The sequence below is a fragment of the Magnolia sinica genome, chromosome 5 (genome assembly GCF_029962835.1).
Source record: "Magnolia sinica isolate HGM2019 chromosome 5, MsV1, whole genome shotgun sequence".
In the NCBI taxonomy this organism is placed as follows: Eukaryota; Viridiplantae; Streptophyta; class Magnoliopsida; order Magnoliales; family Magnoliaceae; genus Magnolia; species Magnolia sinica.
Genome location: NC_080577.1, coordinates 22,213,416 through 22,227,177, shown reverse-complemented (window position 1 = coordinate 22,227,177; position 13,762 = coordinate 22,213,416). Strand labels below are relative to the sequence as shown.

The 13,762-nt window shown below is 40.9% G+C and overlaps 1 protein-coding gene across 2 annotated transcripts in view; it reads right to left on the bottom strand.

Moving 5' to 3' along the window:
* The window catches only part of LOC131245730 (CLIP-associated protein-like), an 88,898-nt gene that overhangs the window by 19,755 nt on the left and 55,381 nt on the right, over nucleotides 1–13,762 (bottom strand). For both annotated transcript variants that reach the window (XM_058245386.1, XM_058245387.1), the window contains exons 16-19: nucleotides 9,644–9,748; nucleotides 9,424–9,498; nucleotides 9,270–9,338; nucleotides 9,096–9,164 (exon numbers count right to left, since the gene is read on the bottom strand). In XM_058245386.1, coding sequence (XP_058101369.1) covers nucleotides 9,096–9,164; nucleotides 9,270–9,338; nucleotides 9,424–9,498; nucleotides 9,644–9,748 — 318 coding nt within the window. The remainder of the gene's footprint in view (nucleotides 1–9,095; nucleotides 9,165–9,269; nucleotides 9,339–9,423; nucleotides 9,499–9,643; nucleotides 9,749–13,762) is intronic.

Here is a 13,762-nt window from a genome sequence, read left to right as displayed (position 1 = left end):
ATCTCATTAGGTTCAGGTACCCATCAGGTCTTTAAGCGTTGGCTTCAGGTCAAGTCCAGGTCGGGACAAGGGTATCTACATAGTCGGACCCATCCAATGGACGGATTTGATCTAACATATCTATGCCACGTTGACACATGAGTAGTGTAGATATGCTCTCTTCTACATGTGTCTAGGCTTAGCACAACTAATTCGATTTTCAGATTAAGTAATATACATAAAAATGTAATTGCATTGGTTATGAACGAGTTAACAGGGCACTCACAAGAAGATGGGAAATGCAATGCTACAATTATGGAGGGATGCTTTAGAATAAAAGGTTTTAAAATTAGTCAGACTAAAACAAAGCACATGGAATGCAATTTTCACAATAGGAGTGGAAAGGACGATTAGTTAAGATTGTTGGATAAGAAGTACCCTAAAATGACCTTTAAAAAAAGATAATCTTGGGTCAATAATTCAAGAGAGCAGACAAATTGAGAAGGATGTTGGTCATAGAATTAGAGTTGGACAAATGAAGTGGAGATATGCATCTAGAGTTGTATGTGATTGCCGCATACCAATGAAATTGATGGGGAAATTTTATAGGATAGCTATAAGACTAGCCATACTTTATGGTACAAAAGGTTGGGCAGTAAACGAACAAAATGTTCACAGAATGAGCACAGCTAAAATGAGGATGTTGAGATGAAGGGGTGGTAAAATAAGAATAGAATTAGAAATGAATGCAAAAGGAACTTAGGAGCAGTGTTCATAGTATTGGTATCATTACATGTATCGATGACCAGGGATATGGAAACATGTATCGGTATAACTGATATTATTGCCAATACTCAAGAAAAATATCGATGTCTGAGGGAAAACATTGGGGAAGGAAAAAGGTAGAATTTTCCAATGAAACTTCGGGAGATGTTAAAAGACATGTTTACACATGTAGGAATAAAAAATATTACAAAAAACAAGTATACATAATTAGTTTCTATTTTGTAAGGACCTAACCACGTGTTGTCAAAAAAGTTAGTATAAAATTTATAACCAATCAATAGATCAGCCAACACTCATCAAAATATAAATTTTCCACATTAATTAACAATGAGAAACACATATCTTCCAATTTAAAAATGGAAAAAATATGATTTCCCCAATTCCCCTTACTGTTGATTTAAATGTTAATTTTTCGCCACAAATCTATATTAATGTATGAGAATCATGTATAAACTTGATTTCCATTGCAATCCATGCTAACATTTAAAAAAAGTTACCATGGGTTTTCATCCACTTTGAGTTCTGGCACATCTTAGTTTTGAGTCGATATTTCTCCCTAACTCTCGACTATGGGGTTTTAATTCCCCCTACTTTTGACCAGTGTTTGAAGTATTGGTATCGCTACAAGTTTCGTTGACTGGGGATACGGGAACAATATCGATATTACCGATAATATTACTGATAACTAGAAATGCAAGGAAATATTGAGGAAACATGAGGAAAGCGGTGGAATTTTTCAATGAAAATTCAAGAGATGCTAAAATACACATCTGCATATTTAGGAATTAAAAAAATGCAAAAAGAATGTATACATGATAAGTAGAGGTGGGCATCAAGTCGAGTCGGACCAAGTTAGGTCCAACTCGACTCGATCCAGTACCATCAGAACTCTGATCCGAACTCGATCCGACTCGAGACCGAGTCCAGCGGGCCTGACTCGATTTGAATCGGATCTTGACTGGATTGACCCGAACCGAGTCCGACTCGATCAAAGATACTGAGTCGGATCGAGTTGGCCTTTGTTCGGATCAGGTCGAACTTGTGTAGATATGTGTCGTGCAAAGAGTCAACGCACAGAGTTATACGAACGGTTCAAAGGAGATGAAAGTTACATGGCCCCACAATGATGTATTTATTATATCCATACCGTTCATCCATTGTTCGAGATCATTTTAGAGCATTAGGGAAAAAATGAATCATATCCAAAGCTCAGATGGACCACACCAAGGATAATGATTTTCACCGTTAAAAAATTCATAGGGCCCACCATAACGTTTATTTTCCATCCAATCTGTTAATAAAAGGTCACAATTACATGAATGAAGAGGAAAAAAAAATTTCATATTGATCCGAAACTTCTGTGATACCTAAAAGAGTTTCAATGGTAGACGTTCAACCCACACTTCTTTTTGCAGTGTGGTCCACTTGATCTTTAGATCTGTCTTATTTTTCAGCTCAAGCCTTAAGATGAGCCCGCCAAATGGATGGACGGTTTGGATATAACACATACCTCATGATGGGACCCATAGAACTTGCTAACGTCAATACACCAGCTATATAGCTAGTGTGTGGTACACCAGCCAATCCGCCCACCTTCATTCATGCATTTTATCCAACCCGTTCATCCATTGTTCCAGATAATTGAAGCCTATAAAAAGATCAAATGGACCACACCAATGTAAATAGTGTGAATTGTCCTACCGTTGAAAAGTTCTTGGGGCCATAGAAGTTTTAGATCAAGCTGATATTTGTTTTTTTTTTCCCTTCATCCATTTCTGTTTGATCTTATGAATAAGTTGGATGGAAATTGAATATCACTGCGTGCCTTAGAAAGGTTTCAACGGTGGAAATCAATACTTCCACTGTTTCATGTGGTATGGTCCAATTGAGGTGTGGATATACTTCAATTTTGGTCTCAACGCCTAAATGATCTTTAAAAGTGGATGGACGACGTGGATAAACCACATGCATTCACGGTGGGCCCAATAGAATTTACTCAGTGCGTTAAGAGCATATTGAGTAACTCAGTACCCAATCCGATTTTGCATGCAACGGTGTGGCTGTCAGGAGTCAATGCTCGAGGCGCCAGCTGAGAGGAGACGTTGGCTACTCCCCTTGCCACCATGGTGGTCGGTGCTCTGTGGACCCCACCATGATGTATTTATTTCATCCATGCCATCCATCTATTTTTCTAGATCATTTTATGGTATTAAACCAAAAATGAGGTATGTCCCAATCTCAAGTGGACAACATTACAAGAAACAATGTTGAATGAACGTTGTGCGAATCGGTCCGGATTGGCCACTAATCCGAACTCGACTCGATGTATGGTCGGATCTGAGTGTGCTTACTCGATCCAATCCAATTCTAGCCTTCGGTTCGGATCGGGTCGGGTCGGATTCTGCCCAGCTCTAATGATAAGTTTTCATTTAATGGGTGCCTAAAAGCATGTGTTGTCGTAAGAAACCAATCCATCCATCCAAACATCCATCAATATTTTAGAATATCGACAATACATTATCTTTCACCAAGAAATCATCAACAACTAAAAAGGAAACAAAAGATTGTGCTCTCAATATCGCCCATGTTGCAATAACGATAATATCGCGATATCATCGAATTTATCGTCAACGATTCGGACATTACATACAACCATGCGCCCATTAAAACAATTTGAAATGGATTTTTTTTTTTTTTTAATAAACAGATTTTTGGTGATATTGATCGGCGATATTATCGAAATATCAATACAATCGACGCTAGAAATTTACACAATTGAAAATATTGGCAATACATTTGCAATACTTGGTGATAGATCATCGATACTTGGAATGTTTTATACTACCATTGTTATCAGTATGGATACCAGTGTTACTAGTATTGCCGAGCTGGAGATATGGATAATATCGAAGATATTTCGATAATATTGCTACAAACAATGCTATTGACTTAAATGTTAATTTTTCGCCAAAACTCTATATCAATGTATGATAATCATGTATAAACTTGATTTCCATTGCAATCCATGCCAACATTTTAGGGCCTATTTGATTTTTGATTTACAATGTAAATAGCATGTAAATGGGTATTTATTACTTACCTTTGCATTTACATTCTACAATTGCATCTTGATTTGACATGATGTTGAAAGCAAACTTGTTTGGAGCACTACGGCATGAAACTAAGAAAAGAAGAGTTTCATCTGCTAATTATCCATGGGCCCACTATTATGTATACGTTCAATCCATGTCGTCCATTTGTTTTTCCTAATCATTTTAGGGCATGATCCAAAAAATGAGGTAGATCCAAAGCTCAAGTAGATCACACCACAGGAAACAAGGGGAATTGAATGCTTACCGTTCAATTCTTCTTGTGGGCCACAGAAGTTTTGGATCAAGCTTATATTTGTGATTTCCCTTCATCCATGTCTGTGTGAAGTTATGAATAGGTTGGATGATAGGTACACATTGATGTGGACCCTAGGTTCATTTTAACTATCAAAGGTAGGCGTTCAATTCCCCATTTTTTTTCCTGTGGTGTGGTCCACTTGAGTTTCAGAGCTACCTCATTTTTTGGATCATGCCCTAAAATGAGCACGTATAATAGATGGATGGTGTGGATCAAACATATGTGCATAACAGTGGGCCCCACAAATTTTACAGGCACAACTCCATCCAATTTCAACATATTTACACACGATTTTCGAGGCCTAGTTACAGCGTAAATCCCTTTTTTCCAATCACATGTAAAAAGTAATAATTACTTATTTACAGTCTGTTTACTATGTAAATTGAAAATCAAACAAGCCCTTTAAAAAGTTACTATGGGTTTTCGTCACCTTTGAGTTCCAGCCCATCTTAGTTTTGAGTCGAGATATCTCTAAATCCAAACTTTGATTTAATAAAAACCAAAGAGTGATTGAAATTACCTGAAGAACAAAATTCCAATAAAAAAATAATCCAAAAAGATGGAGATTTTTTCGATTTTTGGAAAAAATTTCCAATTTTCTGTCAATTTTTACCTATTTACGAATGTTTCCCCAGTATCGAGGATATTATCGCTGGTATCGGGGAAATTATCGATGGCATCACCAGTACCAAGGAACTTTTATAAGGGATTCTTCTCAAAATACCTCTAATATCAATAATAATGCCAAATACCACTAATATTATTGAAAATATCGCCGATATTTGGAAATTTGTAAATTTCCAATAGTTTTGATCTCACTGACCCGGCAATATTGATAATATCAATGATATTATTAATAATATCACCAATATTTGGAAAACTGCTTAGGAATAGAACAATAGGGAATATGTTGAGAAAAAGTAGATGTAGAACTAACCCAATTAAGAGTGAGTTGGTTCAACTTGAAGGCTCAAGAAGGGCAAGGAGAAGGTCTAAAAGGACATGGGTGTAAGTAGTAAGAAACTGCTTGAGGATACATGGTTTGAGGATATGGCTTCTGATATAGTGGAATTGTAGAACAGGATTCATGTGGCTAACCACAATTTGACGAGATAAGGTCAGATGATGATGATGACATAAACAGACATCACAGTTAAAGTTAACTAGGGTATCCAACCCACACCCAACTTGACCAAATTTTTAACTAGCTCCAAGATGGTGGACCTGAACCCTACTCGATTTTTTTTTAAGCCTAAAAATTGAAACCTAATTTGTTTAAATCGGGTCACTACCTTAGGAACATCAAGGATCTAGGTACCTTTTGGCATCCCTAGGGACCCCCATGATGGAGGATCTAGATTAATGATTAGACCTTGTGTAATATAATCAAAATGGACCTGCCATTTCCCTAGCCAATGACATAGGATCAACCAAGCAAAGTGATTTTTGAGAGGATACCCAATCAAAGGTGGGCCCACACTGATTGTTCACTGCATGGTCCTTTTGACATCTAACCAGCAGTTTTACCATCTTAAGATACTTACAATTCTTCCCATTTGACGAATTACTCAATGTTCGGTAACTAATACACGAACTCAGGGTGCATAGAACATTAAACATCAGTTTATCAAACCATGTCCCAGTCCCAATCATCGAACCCACACCTTCTGTCATGTCTCCTATGATCCGTCTCCTATGATCCATCCAAGAGGACTTGGATATTGTCATCACTAAATGATCTAGTGACTTTCCACACACTAACCCTCCAATTCCTTGATATACTTTTCCACACATGCATCATGGTTTCTAAATTTTGATTGCCTCAATTGTCAATCTCTTTCCACCCACAGAATTAGCTCTTCTTCCAGCATTGAACAAATATGTCAATTCATATGATCCAGTGTAGATCAAGCCATTCATTTAAATTTGAACCATTGGCTCATAATGTTAAATCAATTCAACATAGATACAACTGTAAAGACAAGCTGATCCACATCCCAAGTAAATCAGGCCCCGTTTGGCCGGTCGGATTGGAAGGGATTGGATGGCATTGGAAGGGATTGGAAGTTAAATCCCGGGATTGGCCCGGCGTGCCAAACAGAGTCGGTGAACTGATCCCAATCCCATGGGTCTTAAGACAATCCACCGACAACACCATCATTACCTTTAAATCCCATCCAATCCACCTTAATCCATTCAAATTTGCTTGAAACTTGTTTGGTTCAAGGGATTGGAAGGGATGGGAAGGTTTAATCTTGGGATTGGCCGGGCGTGCCAAACAGACTGGATACAACAATCCAGGGATATAGCAATCCCATAGATCCCAAGACAATCCACTGACAACACCATCATTACCTAGAAATCCATGCCATCCACCCTAATACCATTCAATCCCATAGATCCCAAGACACCCGGCCAAACGAGCCCTCAATTTGATACTGAATTCACGTGGACCAGGTTCATACAATGATGATATTCCAAACTATCGGTAAAAAATCTACAACCTTGATTTGGCAATAAATAGAGCGAAGGTAGAAATGTTGGCATCGCATCACGGTCCAATCCATTGGCAATCTATAGAGGCATGAAGCAGCAACAAATTTGGGTGCAGAAGTGGGAAGTCTCTTTCAAAATGTTTTTTTTTTTTTTTTTTAAAGTATAAATAGGGTGGCAATGGACCATGTAGCCTACCCAACCTAACCCGGCTTTGGGTTGGGCTTGGGCCTCGCATGCATGGCCCGATCAATTTTTGGGTCGGGCTTAGGCCCAAGTTTTTTTTAAAAAAAAAGAAAGCCCAAACCAACCTTGCCTCGTCTGGCCTAACTCGACTTTATATGTACATGTGTCGTATCCCACAAATATGTCATTCTAATCCTTGGTTAGGCAATACATCACTGTTGGTTTCATTCCTCTAAAATGTCTATTTCATTATCCAAGTGTAGCCCACTTGATGAATGGATAGATTGGGAAAATTCAAGTGTGAGGCAGGAATTTTATCAATTTTTGGGCTGGGGCAGGCCCTTGCCCAACCAATTATTTTTGGGCTCGGGCTTGGGCCTGCTATGCTAGGACCATCAGGGCTTGGGTTGCACACAGAACTAGGTCTTAAGTGCCTAGCCAGCCCAGCCCAAGCCCGTCTCATTGCCAACCCAAGGAGCGAAAGCCTGAAGCAAGAGCGACACCAAGTTAGGAGGATCCTGCAACTAACCAGTGACAATTGTAGCCACCATATACAGAGAAACTGAAAAGAAAAATGAAGGAAAGAAAAGAAGGCAGCAACTCACAAATTAGAGATCAGGAATAACACAAGTATCCACCGAACATCCCCAACAGAAACAGCCACCAGCGCTTTTTAATGTAAAACTAGCCTAGATAAAATCCCCAAGTAATTCAGCCATAGATTAGATCTTTTGGTAAAAATACTTACTAATTATACAAAATTCAATATGGTGTATGCATTTTCTTCTATTACACAGTGATTAAGTTCCCTGACCAGACAAGTAAACTAGGTAAATCAACTAAGACCCTTTTTTTCCAGAAAAGACGGTAAACTAATCAGGCCTCCTATAGCAGTCAACAAACCCTATAAAATTCAATGTTAAAATAGTGCCGCCTACAAAATTATTAGTTGAGTTATTCTTTTAGCTCCTTTTTAACCTCTCTTTTTTTTGGACAAACAATTAACAGATTTTAACATGAAAAGAGATCCAACGTAGCAGAGTACGGCATCATCAATTGGCTCAGGTCATGCTAACATCAGCATGCCTCCAGCAATCAGATCTAGTCCTGATTCAAGCCTCCTCTCCTGCACACCATGATGAAACTTCATCCTCAAACCATTGTCAATTGCATCAGCTCCCAAGACCCTTCTAGATCAACATACACATCTACTCAACGTATTCGGTAACGGTAATGGTGGTCGTAACAGCCACCATTTACGATACGGGCTGTAACGGGCATTACAGTCTCTTCTTTTATTGAAAAATAATAATAATCTGAAAACCTATATCTTCCTCATGACGGACCGTTATGGAAAAAATGATCCATAACAGCCTTTACAGCCCCATAACAGCTGTTATGGCACACCATGCATCCATACAAAAGTTCTTCAAAAATAATCTACTCATATATGCATCAACATCCGAGACATCATAGAAAATAACTTCCTCGGCTGCACTTGAATCATCCAACTTAGCAGCATCTCTTGGACAAAACTAAATGCATACCAAGGTATTCCATAACGGTAATGGTGGCTGTAACGGCCACCACCATTACCATTACAATATGGGTTGTAACTGCTCCCATAATGGCCGTTACAGCCTCTTTTATTTATTTGAACTTTGAAAAAAATATATGTTTCGGCCACAGGGCCGTTATGGGCCTTTTTTCTGTAACGCCTGTTTTGGCCCCGTAACAGGTAACAGTTACCATTACGTAACAGCCACTACAGCCTTTACATCGCTTTGGCATACCACGATGTATACAATTCTCCAGCCAAAAACCATACAACACTACCAAAATATTTAAAACCCACTGCTCGCCAACATGACAATTTATGATTTTCATTTTACAACGCATGAAGTACGGACAAGGAAATTTTCAATCATCATAAAAATATGATTGACAAGAAACAGATAAGGCAGATCAAATCAACTCAATAAAGAGTAAAAGACCAAAATTATTAACCAGAACAGAAAACCAAACCTAGAAACATCTTTTTATGACATCAACTATTGCATGCACCATTTTAAACACGAGGCACACAGTTACTGGAACAAAAATGCAAAAGACCAACATAAGGGAATGACAGTTTGCATGCAGATTTTAAAAATCCAGAATTTCTAGTATATGGGGTGCTGTGCTAAAAACCAAGAGGACACATGAATGGCTAGTTCATTTTGAGAGGTTCTATATAGAAGTACCTTTGTCAAACAGTTGATGCTAGTAACAAGGGTTTTTTCATCTTCACTAACCAATAAAGGTACAACAACCTGCGAATTCAAAGAAATTAGTAAAATTAATAGCTTCAGGATGAGCTTGGTGTTAGCATCAAAAAATTGTGGAAATAAATAAGTAATTTTTTGGGATCCACGTACCGTAAGGCATCTATGTGGGTCGTACTGAGATAATATGACAGTCAAACAGTGGTCAGCTTCATTTGAAACCTGAATACAGAAAAATAAAGTTATAAGATATTCAAAATGCTTGAAGGATCATAAGACTAGAACTAGTTCCTGAACATCCAAATACCTTGGCCACAGCATCCTTGGTAGCATTAAGCAATTTTTCAATAACAATTTCAACAGAATCCTCCATCGTGTCTTTCTGAAAGAAATAAAATGTTTGGTGACTAGAATCACTATGGTTCTCATCATAGTGGCAGACAATGCTCAAGAAAATAACAGGGAACTTTGGGGCTATGTTTATGCACAGGTGTACGCAAGTCAAGTATGCTCCAGCAAACAATTACCTGATTGTTAAGCATTTCGAGTATCAAGGAAAGAGCAAGTTCCCTGACAGAAGAATCAGCATCATCCAAGACCTCAAGTACGGCAGTTAGAATTTGGTTGAAGTACTGCGGGAATACCATAGCAAACAAGAAAATCATATATGGTATTTTTCTGCATCAGCTACTTATTAGATATAATAAATTGTAAAAAGGCCACTGTTTCACCAACTTAAGCAGTAAATGGTACCCAGCTGGCTAAATAGATAGTAAATGATATGCACGTGTCTCTGGCATTCATTGCCATAATCTTCCGGCTCCTGAGAGAACATTGACTAATTTCATACTAAGGTCCCTACAACCAAGCAGATTATTTCATAAAAACCATCAAAATTCGTAATAGGCATCATGACAGCCTCTGTATGTTGATCCTTGCATTGAAGATTACAATCCAACTGTATTCAACTTGGTTTTCAAAGGTGTCAGCCTTTCTCGAGTTTTGAGAGTCTATTTGAGATCACACAAGCATGCATGCGTGTGCACACAAAAGATGGATGAATGTTTTGTTTTTCACTTACAGAACTAACAATATCTAACAGTAGGTATTGCCTAAATTAAAACACCTATTATCACTCTTATAATGTTCCTACCTTTGTGGCAAGAACCTTCAAGCTAACATTATGTTCCCACTTCAAATGCGTTTAAACTTCCTAATGTTTTGAAACAGATGCTTGAACGTAGGGGCATTTTCACACTTGGCTCCAGTGGGGTGGCCTATGGGATGCAGGGGCACATTTGAGGTGGGCAGCCCATGCAACATACAACGAGAGAGAGAGAGAGAGAGAGAGAGAGAGAGGTGGTACCCCAGCATGGTATGACCACATTGACAGATAAATAAATTGCCTATCTATGAGTTTTTGTAATATTTACCTGTGAAATATAGAAAACTGTATATTTGAGCCAATGTCTGTTGCTGCCGACTACTTCGCCGACTGATGCTGCCGACTACTTCACCGACTAATGCTGCCGACAACAACGCCGACCACTGCAAAGACGACGATTACAATCATCATCGACAGGGGGACATGAACAACTCACGGGAGAGCAACGATCGACGCTAGGGAGACGTGTCATCTGACGAATCTGGGCAAACTAAGGGTAAGGGATCCAGACTGTGCAACACAATCACAGTACGGGAAGAAGATGAAGAGGAAGACTTGCTAGGAAAAGAATAGCATGAGGTTTGTCGTCAGAAAACAACGACCATTGTGTCTGAAGCCAGAAAGAGGGCAGCATTCCCAACCTTGTTCGTGAAAGGTTTCCCGAGAGGATGGTATCCCCTTAATATATATATATTTTTTTGAAGACACAGGGTGTCCCCACCTCTTTTTTGAAGTGAGACTAATCCCTGCGAATACATGCAATCACCCACAACCACGTGTATCGGGTAAAGCCAAGGAGGGGAATCGAACCCTCACCTATAGGGAGCAAACCTATGGTGAAGACCATTCGCCCAAACCTTGTTGGGTATTGTATCCCCTTAATATTGAAAGAATTTTTGGGCGGGCTGGTGCAGTAATGGACGTGGTGATGCCTTGCGACCGGGAAACGGGGAATTACAGAGGCTTCGCCCTCGTCCGCATGTCCTCCGAGAGCAAACTAGCCAGAGTTGTATCTATGCTCCATGGTGTCAAATATGTGGGTTACCCTCTTCTTATTCAGAGGGCTCGTTTTGGGCCAAACCATTCCAACCCTCGGAAACCTCATAAACCTCCACCTACCAAGGTCCATCGTCCCAAACCGACCACCCCCCCCCCCCCCCCCCTTGGGACCATTTCCGACCTTTAAGGAAATCCTCACCCAACAGCTCCACTCGCAACCGTCTCCCCTTTCGTCTCCTCCCATACAAACCCTGCCTCATGCCCCCACATTTCTACCCACGATGAAAGACCCATTCAGTTCGAAGATGGGTGTCCCTATCTCTATTAATTCGGGGCACTTTCAACGAGCGCAGCATGATCTAAAGGAGACTATGGTCATTCAGTGTAAGGAGGGTGCATCTCTATCTCAAGCGAAGGATTGGATATTTGAAACAACAGGATTTCGTCCGGGCAATAACAGCATTAAGCTGATGGGTTACAATGAGCTCTGGATCAAGGTCTACCCAGGGATTACATCGGATATGCTAACGATGGCTGGTCATCTTCATTCCGGTGGCCCAGTGGCTAAAGTGATGCGGTGGGAGGATTTTTCCATTTTCAGAATGGAAAATGTTTGGATTCAAGTTTGGGGTATCCCCCTTGAACTCTGGTTTGACAAATTTTTTATTTTTGTGGCTGCTTATCTTGGTTCTTATCTTGAATTGGATGAGAAGACGAAGTTAGGTGAGGAGATTGGTGTGATTAGAGTCAGGGTTCGAAGAAGAAAAGGGTCTCCTCTGCCTCCGACGATGAAAGTGAATATTGATGACCGATGGTTCGATTTTCCAATCATCCTTGAGGTGAACGATGATCTGATTCCCAAATGGGGCGACCTATGGCACATCAGAGAAGATCTCTCGCCGGAGCAGATGACGACGCGTCTTCCAGCCATGGATGCAGGTGTTCTTTCTCCATGTGCTACTGGAGTACCGGTTCGGGAGCCTATCAGTTCCCCTGACGCCCCTGCTCGAGAGATCCCATCATCTCTCCCTCCAGCGACACATGAAGTAACCCCGACGTTTGTCCAGCTTCATCCAACCACCTCGCCTCTCTGTCCGACGCGCGGTCTTGCTATTGTCGCTGAAGGATCGCCGTGTGGCGCTTCTGAAACATCCAACGGTTCGAAGGTAGCCACCGTACCTATTTGTCCGGAAGATTATCTAAGGCCCCTCGCGCCGAACCTGCAGCGACCGCCTTTTATCCGGGTACTACATCGCCCTGAGTCAAATCCCATTAAAGATCTGCAGGCTCCCCTTTCCAAGACATGCAGCAAGAGACACGTGGCCCACGGAGCTACTGATATGGCTTCACGCCCGACTACCTATGAGCCGATAGTGCAACATGTGGAAGATACCGATCGACGTTCCCCTTCTGCCTCGAGACAGATGGCACATTATCTGGGTTTCCCTCCGTCCTCGCCTCTCAATATTAGTGGATCCTAGCCGAACCTGGACCCGAATGTGGACACGGACCTAATCTTGGACACGATGAATTCTGCCCTATGGATCTGCCCGTTTCGGCCTCGGTACCTTTAGCCTCTACTCCTTCATTGCACCCCATCTCCTCTCCCCGCTCTAACCTCTGGTCCAAAGATGCTACTTCCACTGATCGATTCCTGACTGAGTGCAGCAACTCAGACTTTCATTCGCGGTCATCGTTGCCCTCCTCTCATTCTGGTTCTTTACCTCTTGTGGATGCTTTAGAAATGGGCCCGCTCACGCTATTTCAAGATAATGATCCCTCTGCTATTCTGATGGCGGAACCCTTGCAGATGATAGCAAAACCTCAGACCGATCTCCGTACATCTGATTCAAACAGAGCTAACTTGCTATCAAAAATACAAAAGAAACGTTGGATCGGAGAAGCCATGGGGAAGGTGGGGAGATCCCTCGGTCTGTCTTTCGGGGATAGGCTGGAGGATTATGTTGCTCTTTTCCAATGCATAGAGACTCGAGGCAGACCCATTGGGACGAGCCGTTCTTCTTCTAAGCAGTTAGTCAAGATATTAGGTAGTCGAGAGCTACAACGGCTACAAGCAAGTCCGGGTTTCATTGCCACTCAGTCGTCAACACCAAGACGCCAGGGAAATCGGGGAAGTGTGGTTAGCCAATGAAGATCATTTCTTGGAATGTCAAGGGGGTGGGCTCTAAGCACAAACGGAGCCTGATTAAAAATGCCATTAGTAGAAATAATCCGGACGTCGTCTGCTTTCAAGAAACGAAGGTATCCCAGTTCAGGGATAACCCTATGTCTTCGTTGTGGAAGGAAAGGGCGGTTAAGTTCTTAACGCTGGACGCGGTGGGAAGTTCGGGCGGAATCCTCATTGCTTGGAAATCCTCCAAGTGGGAGCTTATCTCTTCCAATGCTGCCACCTTTTCGTTGTCAATCATTCTCAAAGATAAGTCTTCATCTTCTCAGTGTTTGCTGACAGTCGTTTATGGTC